At 36.7% G+C, this 18879-nt stretch overlaps 3 protein-coding genes across 5 annotated transcripts; 1 reads left to right on the forward strand and 2 right to left on the reverse strand.

Annotated features, from left to right (window-relative positions):
* Window positions 1–120: 120 nt before the first annotated feature.
* Window positions 121–7114, reverse strand: guk1a (guanylate kinase 1a). 2 transcript variants are annotated; one of them, XM_044135405.1, is made up of 7 exons: window positions 6907–7114; window positions 4207–4320; window positions 3462–3503; window positions 3135–3370; window positions 2979–3063; window positions 2801–2886; window positions 121–1737 (listed from the first exon to the last, which is right to left on the reverse strand). In XM_044135405.1, exons 1-7 carry the CDS (start codon window positions 6926–6928, stop codon window positions 1699–1701), a joined length of 624 nt encoding a protein of 207 aa, XP_043991340.1. In that variant the 5' UTR covers window positions 6929–7114; the 3' UTR covers window positions 121–1698. The 2 variants fall into 2 exon arrangements, with proteins under 2 accessions (XP_043991340.1, XP_043991339.1); XM_044135404.1 differs by lacking the exon at window positions 6907–7114 and adding an exon at window positions 6057–6197.
* On the forward strand, window positions 6318–12345 carry lg12h1orf35 (linkage group 12 C1orf35 homolog). The gene is made up of 8 exons (XM_044135403.1): window positions 6318–6780; window positions 8496–8646; window positions 8735–8780; window positions 8869–8951; window positions 9942–10014; window positions 10165–10247; window positions 10371–10505; window positions 11860–12345. The coding sequence occupies exons 1-8, from the start codon at window positions 6684–6686 to the stop codon at window positions 12113–12115; spliced, it is 924 nt and encodes a 307-aa protein (XP_043991338.1). The 5' UTR covers window positions 6318–6683; the 3' UTR covers window positions 12116–12345.
* A 1380-nt stretch (window positions 12346–13725) lies between these two features.
* arf1 (ADP-ribosylation factor 1) lies at window positions 13726–17993 on the reverse strand. 2 transcript variants are annotated; one of them, XM_044135406.1, is made up of 5 exons: window positions 17876–17993; window positions 15587–15795; window positions 15346–15456; window positions 15101–15225; window positions 13726–14988 (listed from the first exon to the last, which is right to left on the reverse strand). In XM_044135406.1, exons 2-5 carry the CDS (start codon window positions 15729–15731, stop codon window positions 14830–14832), a joined length of 540 nt encoding a protein of 179 aa, XP_043991341.1. In that variant the 5' UTR covers window positions 15732–15795; window positions 17876–17993; the 3' UTR covers window positions 13726–14829. The 2 variants fall into 2 exon arrangements, with proteins under 2 accessions (XP_043991341.1, XP_043991343.1); XM_044135408.1 differs by lacking the exon at window positions 17876–17993 and adding an exon at window positions 16382–17799.
* Window positions 17994–18879: the final 886 nt, after the last annotated feature.

Here is an 18879-nt window from a genome sequence, read left to right on the forward strand (position 1 = left end):
AAAGTAACTGTGATAATGTTTAAATCCTCTAAGAAGTGCATATTGATTTCAGTTTTTAAATAAAATTAAACTAGATTTTTGAGCATATGGTGCTGATATAGACTTGTGTGACTAAACAAATGCTGTAGCTGTAACATTTTATTGAAGTTTTAACAGGTAACATCTTTTAGTATTCCAGAGGACTTATTGCTGGAATTAAGAATAAGCTCAAATAGTGAACAACAATATCAGGGATACATAACTTTTGGTCAGATTAATTGATTTTTACAAAGTGCCATTAATAGTTTTACTTCGTAAGAGTTGCTGGAAAACGTATTGATGCTAGTTTACAAGTACATCATAGACGTCCTTTAAAGGGGCAGCAGTATGTATTTTTCAGGCACATTGTGATAAAAATAGCACAATCAAGTAACTACTACCTTCAGCATGTCATCACAATGTTCCTCCATTAAGCCTTTAACATTATTCTTAGGAGTGTTGCATTGAAAAATAGTTTACATGAGTTCAGCAGATGAGCAGTTCCACCAGGTGTTTGCCAATTGCTGCTGCTGCTAGTCTGAAGGAGCTTAGTGGGGTTTGCCTGGGCGTGGGTTGCTCTGTGAGGCAGAAAGTCTGCTTAGATACTGCAGCTCTGAGGAGCTTTGTGGAAAAGGCAGCGCTCGGTCCCATTAAGTGTTTTGCAAACTCGAATGGCTGCTAGAAAAGACTAGAAGATTTCTCAAACATGCATAAAATAATCAATGCAAAACTCAACAAAATACCTGGTTTACATAATACTGCCCCTTTAATTTGATTTGCTGTGCTTTTTGTTTTATGGAATATATAAACCTTAAACATGTCCATTTATTTATGCTTTAAAGTCCAATGAATGTCATTTCACTATACACATAAAGCTACAATGTGAGCAAGTTACACAATATAAAAGTTTACAAAATTACACTTGTAAAATAGTCCACTTAGTATTCCCTGCTTAAAACATAAAAAGTGACAATGACAAAGGATTTGTTTCTCTAAGCAAGATTGGATTTAAGTTACTTGAGTACAACAAAATACAAATGAAACTTATAAAACTGTTAACATATACAACAACAAAACAGCTTTAAAATGAATGGCTTTACCAACTCTGGAATAAAAGTAATGTTTCAAAAGTATGCCTGACTTGCATATATCTCCTGAACGTAAACGACTTCCTGAATTTTAAACCCTGACTAACCACCACATATCACAACTCTGGATTTTTCTACTTCATCAACATTAAATGACACTACCAGGTGAGCACAGTTTGGTGCCAACAACCAGCATGTCATACGAACTGGCTTTACATCCTAAAATCGGTTTGTCCACCTGATGGAATGGGTCACGCTGCTCCCTGTTTCATGCGCCACAAACAAGGTACCATGCAGTGCCGACCAAAGAGAATTTAGTAACAACAGGAATCTTTCTGTTTTGTGCAAGTCAGACTTCAAGTAAGATTCATTGGAGTAGCTTTCTTTCCAAACAAAGAATAAAGAAAAAAAATCTAAAAATGCTCATTAAAAATCAAACATTTTTTTTAACTAAAGTTAACTTCATCTAAATACATGTTTATAGATTCCTTATAGTAAGCTGTCTGAGTTTCACAGACCACCATCTGAGGGAATGTACATGTCAAATGGAGGTCTGGAGTTATAGGGGAGTGGATGGATGAGGTGCCGTCTTCTACGAAGAAGTCTTGGTTTTCTTGACTTTGTTAATTTCCTACAGAGAGAAAAATCCAGCCCATTACAAGATGTATCAAACACATAAACCCTGCATTGTTCCTGCAGTATTTACATTTCAAAATTCATACCTCAGGCTCATTTGTACAGTAGATTTTTTTTTTTTCATGTTTTAAATATTAGAAGATAAGACAGTCCCTGGTTGGGTTTTATTATTGTGTAATCCAAAAATCATAAAAATATTGCCACAGCAGCTTCAGTCATTTTTGGGGGGGATTTAGACAAACTTAGATCAGTTAAGATCTAATACAGAAAAGTCTAAAATGGGTCACAGTACATCATGTATATAATTATGAGTATTACTTTATTTTCACAAAAGTCCAAAATATAGAAATTTGAATGATCAAAATGGTTCGAGAACCTAGGTGAAATATGCTTCCTGAAAGTACTGACTGAGAGGGTGTGACCACAAAGGCATGCTAAAAATCTGAAAACCATTTTGTTATTACGTGGCATAGAAAAAAAACCCAAAAACATGCTACTTTGTGTTGATCTACAAAATCCCAGTAAAATATATGTTGTAAAATAAATGTTATAATCACATTGAGATTTGTAACTATAATATGACAAAACATGGCAAAATTCAACTGATATGCCCATTTTAAATTTAAGAACTTTAACAAAAGATTCATTTTATTTAGAATCTTTAATTCCTGATGAAATCTGTTAACGTCCAGATACAATACTCTTAGTAGACTACAAGCCAACCATCTGATCTGCTCTAGTGTTAATGATTTGTGCTTGCTCTGCAGTTATCAGCGAGTCTACGTGTTTCTACAAGCCCTTATAGAGGCTCAGATGAGTGGAAACCAATTAACATCACTGCCTCCTCACCAGAGGTGTTTTCACATTTGTAAACACATGCGCTTTGACATTTAATTCTTGGGTTCCAAACGACAGCAGCACCTTCAGTCTCCTCCATCAAAAGTTCAAACAATACAGCTGACTCACATCCTCACAGCTACTCAACTGTTGAGCAGCTTGCTGGTTAAGCTAATTTTAGCTCTTTTGATGCAAATACAGGAGCTGCAAAAGTGGCTCACCTCAAGAAGAGCTTGTTGTAAATTCTTATAAGCATCCTCCAAATTGTCATTGACAATAACGACATCAAACATGCCTGGTTCTTTACCTAAATGGGAGAGATCATAAGAGAATGTTTCATTTTAAACATACTTATGGAGCTCTACTTTAGAGGTTAGGGAATAAATGATAACTCCTTACTTAACTCCATGTCCACCTTGGCTGCATGTAAACGCTTCTGAAGGCTCTCCTCTGACTCGGTATTCCTGTCCCTTAATCGCTTCTCCTGTAACTCCCAACAAGACTGATTATTAGCAGGAAAACCAATCTGGCTGCACAAATTCCAATTGTGCTCACCAGGATTTCCATGGATGGTGGCTGGATGGAGATGTACATGGGATTGAGGTTCGTCTTCTTGATGTTCTTCACGCCCTGCATGTCGATGTCAAGGATACAGATGAGATTCTTGGCCTGGACGGCTTGGACGGCGGCTTTGCTTGTGCCGTACAGGTTTCCAGAAAACTCTGCATTCTCGATGAACTCGCCGTTGTTTATGGCCGCCTGCATAGCCTCCCGTGTAACATAATGGTAATCTAAAATCCAGCACCAGAACACGGAGGGATTGGGCTTATAGAAAAGCAGAAAGCATATGGACTTCTATTATTACAGAGACACATGCTGTACCTCTCCCGTTCTCTTCTCCAGGACGAGGGTTTCTTGTTGTATCTGGGAGATTAAATGATACAAGAGTTAGATTCTCCAGAGCTGCAAAAGTTTCAGTACTTAACAGATGTATTTTTTCATTTTATATTATGCATTTATTCAGCTTTTAATACAAATAATAACACTCATCGAGCAAATTGGAAGAGTAGAAGACATCCTAATCACAAAGAAAACCTTGCTGCAAATAACAGGACACGACATCTTGAAATGTTGTCCAGCAGATCACTACTGTAGAAGCTTGTCTCCATTCAGATGTAAAGCTGTAAGTATATGGACATTTGGCCAACTTACAGGCCATTTGGACAATCTGTTGATTATTATATGGTTTGAAAAACAAAGAAAGTTAACTGATTGTGTTTATATTTTAACTTCTGTACCTCTAAATGGCAAAATAATGCATCGAACAAAAAGGAATAAGATCATTTTGATACATTTGCCTATCAACACTAGTGCACTCTTCAAAGTGCACTAAATCTTTCACACATTGCTGAATATTCATATTTTTTCCAAGTATTGAGCACCCAAAAGAAAACAAAAGCAAAACTGAAACCTAATAAAACATGACAATATATGTGTATATGTCCATAGAAAAAATAGCAAAATCTTTTTGTCCACTTATTTGAGTACAGATCAAAATCATGAACACAAAATGCTAAAAACACAAGACAGACTTTTTATTATTCAAGCTACAACATGACACACTCACGAGATACACTGAAGCCAAACACGTTTTCATGTTCCTTGATAAGTTTCTTCAGCAGGGTGCTTTTTCCTGCCCCGGATGGACCACTAAACACCACAGGCCTGGGTCCAGCCATAGCTGAAACAGGAGAGGAGAAAAGGGCTGGAGTTATTTAAAAGAATGTTTAGGTGGGGCAATAAGGATTTACCCATAAAAGTAAAACTTGGTCTAGGTATTAAAAAAAATGTTTTTCTTTAAAAATCCAGCACTGCTGGATAAATGTTTTTAAGAAGAGTCATGCTGAGGAGAAAAATAACCAAGCAATGTGGCCTGTGGTTAACTCAGAAAAAAAAGATAGAGTTGCCTGCTTTGAGCCAGAGTCACTAGGGAAGCCATTAAGTAGAAACCATTGAACCTGAACATGATATCAAAAAACAATTTCATACAAGAGGTGAAAGAAGAAAGGTTGCTTTGGATAACACACAAACAGCCATTTAAAACCATTCAAAGCTCTATTATACAACAACTTCCTTGCAACAAAAGCTCTCAAGACAAGAGTCTGTTTCAACTCTCATATTCCCACCGTTTCTACACTTTGATGCTATATCTTATCCGCTACCGATGTCTTCCATCAGAATGCTCAAACAAAGATTAGAGAGCCACCAGTAGCGCTTCTCCTTACCTTTCAATGAACAAGAGTTCAAGCAGGTGAAGAGGTGAAGTGAGCTGTGAGGGTTTGATTGAGACAAAACAGCACAAAAGCAGAAATAGAAATGGGCGGAGAAAGCAAGAGGGCGTGGCAGGGTTACATACCACGTTAAACCAGCCTCTGTTTTCTTTTGTTTTTTTGCAACAGATAATAAGGAGACGCATGAAGGGAAACAAGAATCACATGGTACTAAAACCAGCAGGACCTTTTACTTATTGGAGACAGCGCCATAACCAATTTTAAACCCGTGCACTCTCACTCATGTGACTAGTATTTGCCTTGAATAAAGTTAAATCTTAGGAGTTCCACTAATGCCAGAGGATAAAAGAACTGAAACTAAAAAAATTTTGATGAAACATTTCCTTAGTAATCACTTAAATATTTTTTTAAATGTAAATAGATAAATAAATTTAGTCTTTAAAACTATTTGGCACGTTATTTTTCCAGTATTATGTTATTTTTTGTTTTTAAAAAAAATCTTGCTAATTTACAGCCTAAATGATTTTCTAAAAAGAAGGAAGTTCCGGAACATTTTAGGAAATACAACTAAAATACAGAAATTCTTACAATGCAGACAAAGAGAAGCTAAACAGTGCTATCACCACATGTAGAGTAATGAGTGTTTACGATCTGTGTGGAAAAACAACCCAGATTCAAATCTCATTTTTAATGTTTTGACTGCATACTTCTGATTGATTATTCTTACTTGTTAAAACTACCATAATTCAAAACAAATAAATTTGAACAATTATGAGCACCACTTGATTTAGAAAAATTTTATTAAATAAAATGTGGAAGTAGTGGTAAGTGACTGACAACTTACTACAAGCTGCAGATCCATCACGTTGCCTTAACGTGAATATAATTACTGAGAAGTTAAAACCTGAAATTTTAAGCTTGTACTGAAAGGTATGAGGTTGTTGGTATTAACTGATTAGAATGCTTCCTTACGTACTTGCTTCAGCTCCAAATAAATTACAAATGAAAAAAGTAAAAAGTTGCAAAAAAAGTATCCCAATCAACTGAAAACTCCCTACATTTCAGCTCCATCTTTTCCTGGTACACTATGTCAACAAGCAAACTCCAGGAATGAATGGCACACCCAGACATTAAAAGACATCCGGGATGAAAAGAGGCGATAAAACATAAACAGTAACTCTCCTACCTGAAAATAGTCTTGTAAAATGTCTCAGGTACATCGAGGGTTAGATTATTCCAAGCCTCTGAGACCGTTTCCATAGGATTTTCTTCATCTACTGGCCTGAGCTTTCGTTGTGAGAGCCATTAGATAAAAACTGTGCTGCCTGCGTCATCACGACGGACCAAAACATCAGCGTCAAAACCAAGCGCGGTGAAACGAGGAAACGTGTTTTTTTTTCCGTAATTTACTTAAGCCACGGACATTTTAGAAAAAAGTCAGTACTGAACTTATATATTTATTATGTTTAGTTATTGCAAGTAGTTCGTAATAGCTGTATAAACACGTTAAGGACGCGCTGTTACCGTAGCTGCCTGAAAGAGGCTAGTTGTAAGGCAGCACTGCCACAACTTCTTTTGCTATATTTAAAAACATTCGCCTCATTTGGCGTACGTTTCCAAAATTAAGCTATACCAGTTAACATGTTGCTCCCTCTTTCGATAGTGGGACGTTAAAACTCACCGCACAACTTCCCCGGATGAAAGATTCCCGAAGGCCCGACCAATCACACGGTTCGGGTTGCTAGCGTTAGCTGCGTGCGCTATCGGCGTGTTACTGATTTTCTCTCAACTCTCGGGACTTTTTCTACCTAAAATGTTTGGCTCGTCAAGATCTGGGGGCCTACGCGGAGGTCAGGACCAGTTCAACTGGGACGACGTGAAAGTCGATAAACACAGAGAGAATTATCTGGGTAAGTTCAGAAGCGTAGCTTTTATCAGCGCTAATCAGACGGCTAGCGAGCAAACGACGAGGGAAGATAGCTAGAAATCGCAGGCTGTAACACATGTTGGCCCCCCCACATATGGCTGTCTCATACCTTTTGATGTAGAGTCCCTCATTACATAGAATTTGGACGGCTTGATTTGCTTGCTCTTGGAAGGCGTATTTTATTCCCCTACAGCTAGTTTCCACTTTCACATTGCCTCCTCTTTAGGCAGACAGAGCCTCTCTGTGGTCTGTTCCCTGACCGCTGCCCAGCTAGTCAGCATGCCAGACAAGAGGAGCTACGTAGCAGCACAGATGTGACATAAAAGGCGAGCTAGCCTTGCACAATTTGTTTGTTGGGGTATCTCTGTAGTAAACAAATACGATAACAAAGATAACAATTTACGAAATTATGTTGGTTAAACATTTCAGCATGTAAAAAGAACACCAAACAAACACATTGCAGTCCTAATTTCTTGAAATCCATACAAGTACATCTCAGTAAATTAGAACAACATCGGGAAATTAATTTATTCAGCAATTAACTTATATACGTGAAACTTGTATACATTGATTACACTTAAATTGATATAGTACAATAGTTTGTTTCTCTTCCATTTGACGATACTCACTTACAGGAGCTACATAAGGTCTTTAAAAAAGAAAGATTAAGTTATGACCTACTACACAGTCACATGCTTGTTGAGGAGTCATTGACTCCACAGAGGGTAAGCCACAACAGACTATTCCTAAAGAAGCTGCCTGTTAAGATTTACATATGATAATGGAAAATGAATTGGAAGTAAAGATGTTTGGTGCAGCTGCACAATTAACAATTAAAAAACGAACTGTTGTCTTTGGGGAAATTCTAAAGGTGTGAATTGGAGCCACAGTAATAGTTCAAGAGTTAGCATACATTGATATATTTGGGAAACCGGCCACAACTGTCAATCATTAAATTAAGTTGCTCTGGAATCAGAGGCAATCTCAGAAGCATTTTAGATAGGCTATTTCTCTGAAGTTTTATAACATAAACAAGTTTAACTTTTTGAATTGAATTACTGAATCATATTGAATTTTAGATGGTATTTTTACTTGTTGATCTACATCTGTAAATATCACACATGACAATTATTAATTTAGAAATATGTCCAAAGTTGGGATCCTTCTTAACACAACCTGATTGAGAAAAATAAATTTATTCAATCTTTTAACACACCTTTTCCTCATTTACCAAACAGTTAATGAATACCCATTGATAGATATAAGATGCTGCTAGTTAGGATATTTACCTAAATCAAAAGATTTGAGTAAATATCCTCATCCTCTTCACTCTATACCAATTAAAGTTGCAGTAGGTAACTTTTTTTTAAAAAATCTGTAACTTTGTTGTGTATGTGTATGCTATTTGCACAATTTACTGGGAAGTTAATAATTTAATGAAGCTAAACAGTCCAGCTGGTGTGTTTTGAGTGTAAATCAAAGCTTAGGTTGTAATACAAACTTAAAAAGCATGAGTCATTTAACATTTGATCTAGAGCAGTGTTTTACTTGTTGCCCAACTGCTCATAGTCGTGCAAAACTAAGATATGTAATGAAATAAAGATCCAAATGTAACTGGGAGGAAAAGAAATTGCTTCCTAATTTGTTTGACATCAACATTTAAACTTTACCCAACCATTTGCTCTGTTTCGCTTTTAGGAAACTCCTTGATGGCACCGGTTGGAAGATGGCAAAAAGGTAAAGATCTAACGTGGTATGTGAAAAACAAAAAAACTGGCAAACCGTTATCCAAAGAGGACGAACTTGCTGCTGTGAAAGCAGCAGAAGAGGAGGCGCTGATGGCTGCGCTGTATGTATGACTTCACATGTACATTTATTTAACACAAGACCTTTGGAGCTTCAGAATGCTTAACAAACCATTTGCATTCTCAATTTAGAGGTCACAAAGTTATAAAGAGACAACCAACTGGTCTTACCAAAGAGGTAAGTGTTTTTTTTTGCTAGTGACCAGAATAAATCTGTTCACTATTGCTTAAGATCAAATGGTTGAAATTTAATTCAATTTTTACAGGATCTTGTAGAGGTTTGTAGAAGGGAAGAGGTTGATGGTGAAGAAAGGAGTGTGGATCGTATATCAGGCTTGGGAAGCTCCAGGTGATTACCCATATCATATACAATTAGCAATGATTCCATTTCAAGTTGGAATGTGAGTCCTTGTATTGCAATCAGGTTGCAGGTTAGAACATTGTAACCAGACTTACCCGACTTGAAAATGAACGCATTTACCAATTAATACGAGCACATCAGCACTCAGTCTTCTTTTAAAGAAGCCAAATTATAGGCCCTTATCTAAGCTAACATTTTTGGAAATGATCATTGACATGATCAAATGATATGGCTTATGGGACAACTTTGTTTCATTTGCCAATTATAAATCTGAGCAAACAAAGATCTGGTGATGTTTTTCAAGGCTCCATTCTTGGGTCACATTTATTGAACATATATACAATCCTCTTGAGTTTAGGTTATAGAGTACTATAATCTCTATTTAGAATATCCAATCTGATATGCAACTTTATATTTGTTGGTCTCCACATGACTACAGACTCTAAGACAATGAGTTCATAACACCAATTATTAATGAATGCAAATTTTCTCCAATTTATTGTACAAAACACTAAATCGTTTAGGGTTCTAAAAACACAAGAATAGAAATAGGAGCTAAAACTACAATGCAGGAAACCTGGATGATGTTACTAAATTAATTTGCTACCATTTTGAAGACTTTGCCAAATTAAAATGTTTCCTGATTTTATTTTTTCTAAGTTAGATTTTTGTAATTGTATCTGCGGAAAAAAAGGCAACTGCAGCTTATCCAAAGGATCCAAATAATCCTTGCGGTCAGAGTCTTGGACAACACCAGCAAATTGAATCATATCTCAGTATTCCCGTACAGTCCAACTGTGTAAAGCAATTTTAAAATGTCACGAATGGTTGTGGGCCTTAAATGTAGCATTTGTTTATTTCTGGTTCTTTAGTTTACTGAAAGGTCCTCTGAATTACCTTTTGATTAAATAGTGCCGCTGAAAAAAATGGCCTGGGCTGACACAAATGTTTGTTTTTCTCCTCTGCTTGTGTTTGAAGTGTGGGGTCACGGAAGATGTTGCTGTCCCAAAAAGAGAAAGAAGCAGCTAAAATGGGTCTGCCGATTTTTACAGTGAGTTCAGTTTCCTTTTCAACTGTTAAATGCAGATTACCTGATGAGAAATCCTTGTAACAATGACAGGTTCAGTTAATGGTTACTTAAGATTTATTTCCTGCTATAGTTTCTACACCTTAGTGCAAAATTGTAACCATTCTTGTTCAGCACCACAAGACGGAAGGTCGTCAAGAAACATCTGCAACAAAAACATCTGAGAGCGTTGAAAAATCAGAAGAGGCAGAAAAAGGGTAAATGTGAATTTTACTGACCCTTCATATCTACAAAACATCCAGCATTAAGCAGACATGATGAAATGGTAGTCTGGTTGTAATAGACCATGGTAATGAAGGTCCACTTTTGTTTAATTTTAGTTTGCATGAGAGCAAAAAGAAAAAGAAAGAAAAAAAGAACAAAAAGGAAAAGAAGAAGAAGGAGAAAAAGAAGAAAAGGAAAAGACGAGATTCGTCAACCTCTGAGTCCTCATCATCGGATGATAACAGGAAAAGGTATGTCCAATGATAAACTGGTTTGTGATGTACTCAATTTAATCCACACATTGTATCAAATCAGAAACATCATCCAATTTCACTGTGTGCAATATCATAATCACAAAGGAAGCATGGAAGCTGCTTGGAAGCATGATTTGGTTGGCTGTTATATTTTCATTCATGTTCTTGGAAATGTTTGGACATTTTGTGGTTATGGTAGTCACTATGTTTCCTTTCTTTCCTGTCTGACCACTCTCAAATAACGGCCACTAGAGCTGATAAGACCATAAAAAATTGCATTTCGCTTTTTGCAACTTTTCGTTTTGTAGAGATAAAAATTGCTAATAGCAGATGTTATTTTTTTCATTAATATTACATGAGTTATGTCGGTAAAGGACTTGGATTTGTCATCAATTGTGGCCATTTTATTTGAAACCTGCTGCTCTGAACGTTGGCTAAGCATTTCTTCAAGTGAAAGAGATTGGGCATTTGCTATTACGGGATGGCAGCTTAGAGACAACAACAATTAGGTTTCCAAAAATTCTGCAATCCTAAGACTGATAAAAACATTTGGCAAAACTAAAAAAAAGTGTGGAACAACTCATTCTCTGGACAACAAAGGCTGAGCAAAGGGTGTTAGAATTAGGGATCCATTTTTTGAGGAAATCCATTGGGGGTTTTTTTGTATTAGCTTGACACTGACTGGAAGACCAAGTACATATGGTTTTTATAAATTCCTTTATTCACATTCTCTTAATGGAATTTTCTGTTTTAGATTCTGTTTTTGTACAGAACTACCTGCATTTATTGTGTTATGCTTTTAAAAATTAGCAATGGCAGCAAAGGTGTAGCAAATGTTCATGTATTCATTGCAATGACATCAAAGGCTTTCTACTCCAATGCATAATTTCTTTGTATGGTCTCCATGTTGACACCAGTGATGCAAAATGGTAGAGCACCACTAGATGGCGCTGGGACACTGTTCTACATTTTGCTTCCTAGCAAATTTATTTTTTTCAGTTTTGGTATTTTCTTATATTTAGGATTTACAATGCTTACAAGAGTTGTAGGAAGTAATTTGTGAGAATGAGAATAGAATTTGCTTCATATGGAGAGTATCATTGTTTTTAGTTTATCTGGGAAGCACTTTGTGATTTTTATCTATGAAAGGTGCTGTATAAATACAGTTTACTTACAGATTGAGAAGTGCAAATACAACTACTAATAAAAGGTTTTAAAGCAACTTTATTTTCTTTTTGTGCATGTCCTCTAAGAAGCACCATGCATTTGCTGATGCCCCAGTGGTGTGTGCTACATCTTATCGGATACCCCACCATACCCCACTCATTGATTGTTTCCTTTTACTTTTCAGACACAGAAAGGACCACCATCATCATAATCCATCATACCATAGTCAGAGTGGAGCCAGACCCCATGACAGCCATTCAAGGGAGGGAGCAAAGGCCGAGCGACAGCCTTCCCGCCCCCGTCATCGACGGCAGAGGCACGACACAGACTCTTCTGACGGGGGGTCTCCAGCCCGCAGTAACTCTGCCTTCCACAAGAAGGCCCCCGCTGGTGCCACACAAAGCCACAGGAGACGCCACGACACAGACTCGGACGACTAATGTCCTGCGCTCCCCCACCAAAACCAGAGATGCATAGTGCACACACAGCGTTCTGGGACCTCCTGGATCATGGACAGGCAGGAAAACTGTGATGCTTCTTACGTTATGCTTTATATCACACTATCAGTTCCTCATGTGGGAAAGATGAGTTTGGTGTGTCTATTGAATTTTGGTGATGAGCTCTTCTTGTTTCCAAATCAGTTTGTCATTAAATTCACAACTGTATTTGTTTTGCTTGTTTGTCCAAAACTTTTTTGGCTTTGATTTTCCTAAGAATTCCTATAAGGCAAAAGTTCAGCTTTTTATGTTTTATCATTTTTTCTAACATGCATTAATTGATGCATTGAAACATAGTATTGTAATGTGGACACAGTTTTAATTTCATAAATTATAAAGCATATTGTATTAGGATATAATTAATAAACCAATTTTAGGTTTTTAGTTGAAATGGCTTTGACTGATGCTTGATGCTGTATGATATTGTGGAATGCTCTTCACTTAAGAGTGTAGTGCTTGCATTTGCCTTGAATGGGTTTGAAAGAGGAGATATTGCATGCTGGTACCTGGGGGGTGCACACACACACACACACAAAAGAGCAAGATGTTCATTAAGAAGAGTGCCAAATACCAGACTGGTCTTTTTTTATGACGGAGTACCGTTCTGGTGCCACACACGAACCAAGCTGATGAAGCAGCGGGAGCAGAGGCCAGACAAAGCCACCCTATGAGGGACTTGAGGCTTAAACTACTACGCCTTCCACCACTACTACGCTCTCCTGCCATGTTTTATAGGCTTGGCTGCATTAACCATGGCAGCCTAATCAACCTGCAAGAATGCTAGACTGCCACCCTTACACAAAGTGAAGCAGGTTATGCTCTTCACATTACTACTTTAACCTCAACTGTGGGTGGGTCAACACTTATGGGAATTATATTTCTTCCTCATTTCATGATGATTTTGAGGTTTTTCCACATTTTCTTAAGTATTAACTGTTAAGTGTAACAGTTAAGATTAATATTACAAGGGTTCTTAATGAATCTGTTGAAGTGTCTTGTAAAAATATTCATACACACTGAAGATTTCACACTACCAGTTGATGTATTGTGATAGATTCTCAATTAGATTTGGATTAGTGCTTTGACTATATGAGCCATTCTAACAAGAATATTGATCTAAACCTTTCCATTGTAACTCTAGTTCTGTTTAGCAATTCTCAACTCAAGCCAAGTGCCTGACACCGTTCTTCCATGTCCTCTCTGTTTAGTCGGATGTTCATGCCCTAGCAGGTTTGGAGTTCACATTTTCATGTTCCTTGGTCTTTGTGACGCCTTTACTCCCAAATTATTCTAACAAACCTCTGAGGCACTCACAGAGCTGTATTTAAGCCAAGATCAAATTATACATTGCTTGAATCCATTTAACAACAGTTGATTTTCTGGATTTTAAGAAAATCAGGGTGACTCATACCGCCTAAATAAAAATAATAAACATTGTCCAGCTGGTCTTTTTTTACAGAAAAAGACTATCGTAAATATGCAATTCTTTAAGTGACAGTTATTGAAAGCTTTACAATTCAGTTTTTAATGTATAATACAATAAAACTCCAGAATCATTTTGTAGCCGGTCACTTTTATTGCAATGTGACCCCAACCCTCCACAAATCTTGACAAACATCAACATCGACAGACTTATTGCAATATCAGAACACTTAGGCAATTAGAAATCAAAAAGAACATAATGCACCAACAAAAGAAGAAAACAACATTTTGTAAGACAAATCTTGGAAAAATAAAGGCATTTGTTTGGCTTTTTGTTTACATCAAAGACGGTGGCACTTTGATGCAGCTGATTTTGGTATTGCTTTCAAAATGCTATTTCCCCAAACTGAGAAGAATCAAGCATGCGATCAACTGCCTAAAACCTTAAGCTATGGCACCAAACAGCTCAATATGCTTCACACAGTACACTCACAGATAAATGATTATAGAGTTAATGGGATATGTACTCAGTAGGCAAGGAATTTCTCCTCTGGGTAAAGATATAAACACCCAGTAAACGTGCTTGCTCTGAAAAAGCTACATATGATCAACCTGAGTGTCCTAAATAGAAAAATCAAAACCGATCCAGTGCTGATCCGACACCATTATACATATAGTGTGCGATCACTGCAGTATGTTCACTTCCATCAATGGTTTTACAAAAAGCTGGTGAGTGTTCACAGATGAGAGCAATGTCAGTACAAACGGTTAATGCCAGTGTTCTGTTTAAATTCAAGATTTGTTACATGTTACTGCAGCAGTTTCAAGTAGTGCATCAGTATAATTCGGTTTATTTCATCACACTCTCCCTCCCCACTGATCAGTCCTTACGTTATCTAACTGAGGCCATTTGATTGTGTTGAGTTTCTGGGGCCAAAATATTCTGGTAAATTTCTTCTCTTAATTTCTTTGTCAAAGTTAAAGCCACCCAACAGCCAAGAAAAGTCAGTGCAATAAAATCCCTATTACCAAAAATTATTTACATTTAGATAAAATAAAGTGTACTAACAAAAGCTTTACAAGATTAGAAAAACCCCACCACTGGCCTGTGTATAGGAGATCAAAGCTGAGCAGAGGGATGGTTTCCAGTATGGGGTTGATTCAGTTTTACTTAGAAAGGAGAAAACATGAGGGGTTGGGCGGAACAGAGTATTTTTTTTAAAATGCTCTAGCCATTAATGGTTTTTGAGCTGATTAGACAGCCAATCAAGTCCTTCATAGAGACCGTCTCCAGTAGTGGCACAGGTTGCCTGGATGTACCAGTTTCTGTTACGCAGGGAGTGAAGGTTCAACTTGTCTGTCAACTCTGCAGCATTCATGGCATTAGGAAGGTCCTGCAAGCGAATCAGGGAGAAATATTTTAAAAGCTAGCACCTAGAAAAAAAAAAAAGAGAGGGCTAACAAAGAAAATGGCATTCATATGTTTTTAAGGCTATCGTTACTTACTTGTTTGTTAGCAAACACTAAAAGCACAGCATCGCGCAGTTCGTCTTCAGCCAACATCCTCAAGAGCTCTTCCCGAGCCTCAGCACATCGCTCCCTGTCATTGCTATCCACGACAAAAATCAGACCTAAATAAAAAATAATAATTAAAAAAAAATTATATATATAAAAGAAGACAGAAAAGAGTGATGAGTATTTTTCCAAAGCAGTTGGTCTAACCATGAAATATAAAACTGATCAAAAATTACCCTGTGTGTTCTGAAAATAATGACGCCACAGTGGTCGGATTTTGTCTTGACCGCCAACATCCCATACTGTGAAACTGATGTTCTTATACTCTACTGTCTCTACATTAAAACCTAAGGAAAAAAGCAAAAAAAAAAGAAAAGGCATGTTAACCAACAAGTTTTAGCAGCCAGACAAAACACACCTCAAATAGCCTTCTGTCCAGCTATGTGCTAAGCACATGCTTAGTACCTATTGACCCACCTATTGTTGGAATGGTTGTCACAATCTCTCCAAGTTTAAGCTTGTACAAAATAGTTGTCTTTCCTGCAGCATCCAAGCCAACCATTAGTATCCGCATCTCCTTCTTCCCAAACATTTTAAAGAGCCCCGCAAACATATTCCCCATGGCTGCCGGTGATGGGAGAAAAAAATCACTTCAGGACAAAAACGGTGTGATAAATCCGCCAAATCTGAGGATAAACAGAAACAATTGATGAACAATGAAGCAACAAATTGCTGCTCAATTTAGTACCATGAGAAGCTTTGATAATGTAGACAAAATATCTTTATTTATTGAAATAAAATTCTTAAAATTTGCTTTGTGTTTATGAATGCTGACAAGTCTGAAATATTTTTCTTTTGTGGTGATTATGTATCCATTCACTGTAAAACAGCAACAATTTTTCCACACCCATCTCAACAAAGTAAATGTAGCAATCAATATCTCTAATGCAATATTGGCAGCAACAATCTCCAATTGGTGCTTTTATCATACATAGAAATCTCAAAGTCAGCTGTTTCCAAACAAACTGTTCAGTGAAAAAGAAAAAAGTAATTGAAACTATTAAGATAAAAAAAAAAAAAAAAAAAAAAAAACACAGTTATTAGATACCCAAGATATAAAAGTTTAACACAAACAAAATACAAATGTAATTTGCAAGCACTTTATTCATTCATGTTGTTAGTGGCATAAAACATTTACAGTATACTTTTTTTATTAGACTCTTGGATAAACAACCTTTGCACACAGGAAAAAATAAGGATATGAATTCTTACCTAATTACAATCTCCAGCCATCTAAACAATGAAATATTGCTTTGATTTTGTTGTCTTCAATTTAATATTCTGGTGTGAAAAAAGTGTTGATGCCCTTCCTGATTTCCCTTTTTTGGCATGTTTGTCACACTTCAGTAATAAAGTCAAAGATAATACAAGTAAACACAAAATTCAGTTTTTAAGTAAAAGTGTTTAATATTGAGTGAGAAAAAAGTATCCAAACCTTCATTCCAGAAAAAAGAATATCATACTAAGAGTAAAATGTGTTGGTGGTAGTGTGATTGTCTGGGGCTGTTGTGTTGATTCAGGGCCAGGAAGACTGGCTGTGTTAAATGAAATCATGAATTTTGCTGTGTACCACACAGGCCTAGTCAAAGTTCTGATCCAAATTCTATTGGTATGCCGTAGCATGACCTTAAAAAATTCACTCATGCACAAAAATGCTTCAATGTGGCTAAATTACAATTCTGCACAAATGAGTTGGGCAAAAAGTCCTCTACAGTACTGACAATGACTCATTATAGATTATGAAGAACAACTGAATGCAGTTATTACTGGTAAGAATGCCCAAAGTAGTTACTAGGTTAGGGGGTCATCAGGGTTCAAACAGAGCCATGTAGGTTTGGATTTTTTCCTCTTTTAGTAATAAAACACCTTTATTTATAAACTGAACTTAGTGTTGACCTGTGTTGTATTCGACTAATATCTAAATTGGTTTGCTGTTCTGAAATACTGAAGTGTGACAAACAAGCCAAAAAATAGGAAACCAAGAAGGGGAAAAACACTTTCACACCATTGTATGTGATCATCCTACTTCTTCATGAGACCTGTAAACAAATAGTGTAGGGAAGCTTCTGTAGAACAAATTCAACAATTTTATCTTTAATAAATTTGGTAAATAAATCCCCACAGACACTTTAAATAGTCCTACATAGTTAGGATTAAAAAAAAGAAAAGAAAATGAGGCAACCATTTTATCGAGGTTATTCTTAACATGGATGAAAGCTAATAATCCAAAACATTTTCAGCAGTATTTGCTTCGCGGGAACTATGCGTCACTTGGGGCCATTTATGGATTCCCATCCAAGAAGCCACGGAGGCTGCGGCAGCTTTTACAGCTGACTGTTCAGGGTGCGGTGCGAAAAGTTGCCCATCTACCTAAACAAACACTCACAATAGAATGCTGCGGTACAATAACGCCAAAGGCAGCACGGCAATTAGATGGTATTTTAAAGAATTCACGCTATTATATATTTTAACAACAACCTAGGATATAATATATGAGGGGAAGATACGAAGCAAAGGACAGCATCGTCGAGAGAAACTAGCTTTCCTAGCAGTAAGTTACTCTGCTTCTGAACGTGTTGATACCGCAAACACGTGAAGCAGTTTTATTTAACTTGTACAAACATGTCTGCCTGCATAACTACAGCCTACGGTACGATTTTACAGAAGGTTAAACATTTAGTTTTGTTATAAATTGTTTCAACTCACTCGCTCGATATGTTTTCTTCCCTTAAGGCGTTTCCTCCTTTACAGAAAAATGGCGATGATTTGACACGTCAGAGCTTCCTGTAGAACTTCAGCGATCACAGACCGGGAGACATCGCCCCCTGTGGTCGAGAAGAGAATCGCACGCACATGTTGAAGGGGGGGAAAAAGGTTTTTTGCTACAGGTCGGAAATCGAATCTGAATACTTTAAGATTTAATTGCCTAATTTAAATGCACCTTTGAAATACGGAAACAAACAAACAAACAAACAAAAAATCAAAAACTTAAGATAAAACAAAAAAACTAAACCTAAGGTTTATTATTCAAATTCAGGCTTAAATGCTACTGTCACAAATACAAGGCACCTTGTATGCTATTTTAAGTGAGAAATATTGACCAAAATTGTGTTTGTGCAAGATTATATTTGTGGACATGGGGACCATCTGATCATCCATATTGTAAAGCTGATTTCCTGGGCCATTCTGCAGTGCATCTCAGTGGAATCCATCTTTTACTGTCAGTTTTTTTTAGGTTGAACCTATTAAGACATTAAGTATCATGTGAGCATCCTTATTTTATTTTTTATTTTTTCCTAAGCAAGTTAAATATGGGTTGATTAAAGTAATAAAAGTGATTAAGTAGGTCTTGATGCCTATTACAAAAGACAGTTAATCAAAAGGTTTAAACTGGTGTAAGTTAATAAAAGCGTAAAGCAATTCTTGATATTGAAAAAAATAATGTGATTGTTATCAAAAACTTCAAACTTCGGTTTTGTTTTCTTCTTCTTACTATTTTTAGTTATCTATGTTTTTCAATATTTAGCGAAAGATTCAACACCTTCCATTTCACACAGTGACTCCAGGAGCACTAGCAGCCACATTTCTCCAAATTTTCTCTAAAAACTTGGAGCATATCAGATGCAGAATAATTCAGTGTATGCCACAGCTCAAAATATTGTTTGTGGCCCCATTACTCACGTATTCCTCCAATATTGCAATAATACTTC

The sequence above is a fragment of the Gambusia affinis genome, linkage group LG12 (assembly GCF_019740435.1).
Source record: "Gambusia affinis linkage group LG12, SWU_Gaff_1.0, whole genome shotgun sequence".
Lineage (NCBI taxonomy): Eukaryota > Metazoa > Chordata > Actinopteri > Cyprinodontiformes > Poeciliidae > Gambusia > Gambusia affinis.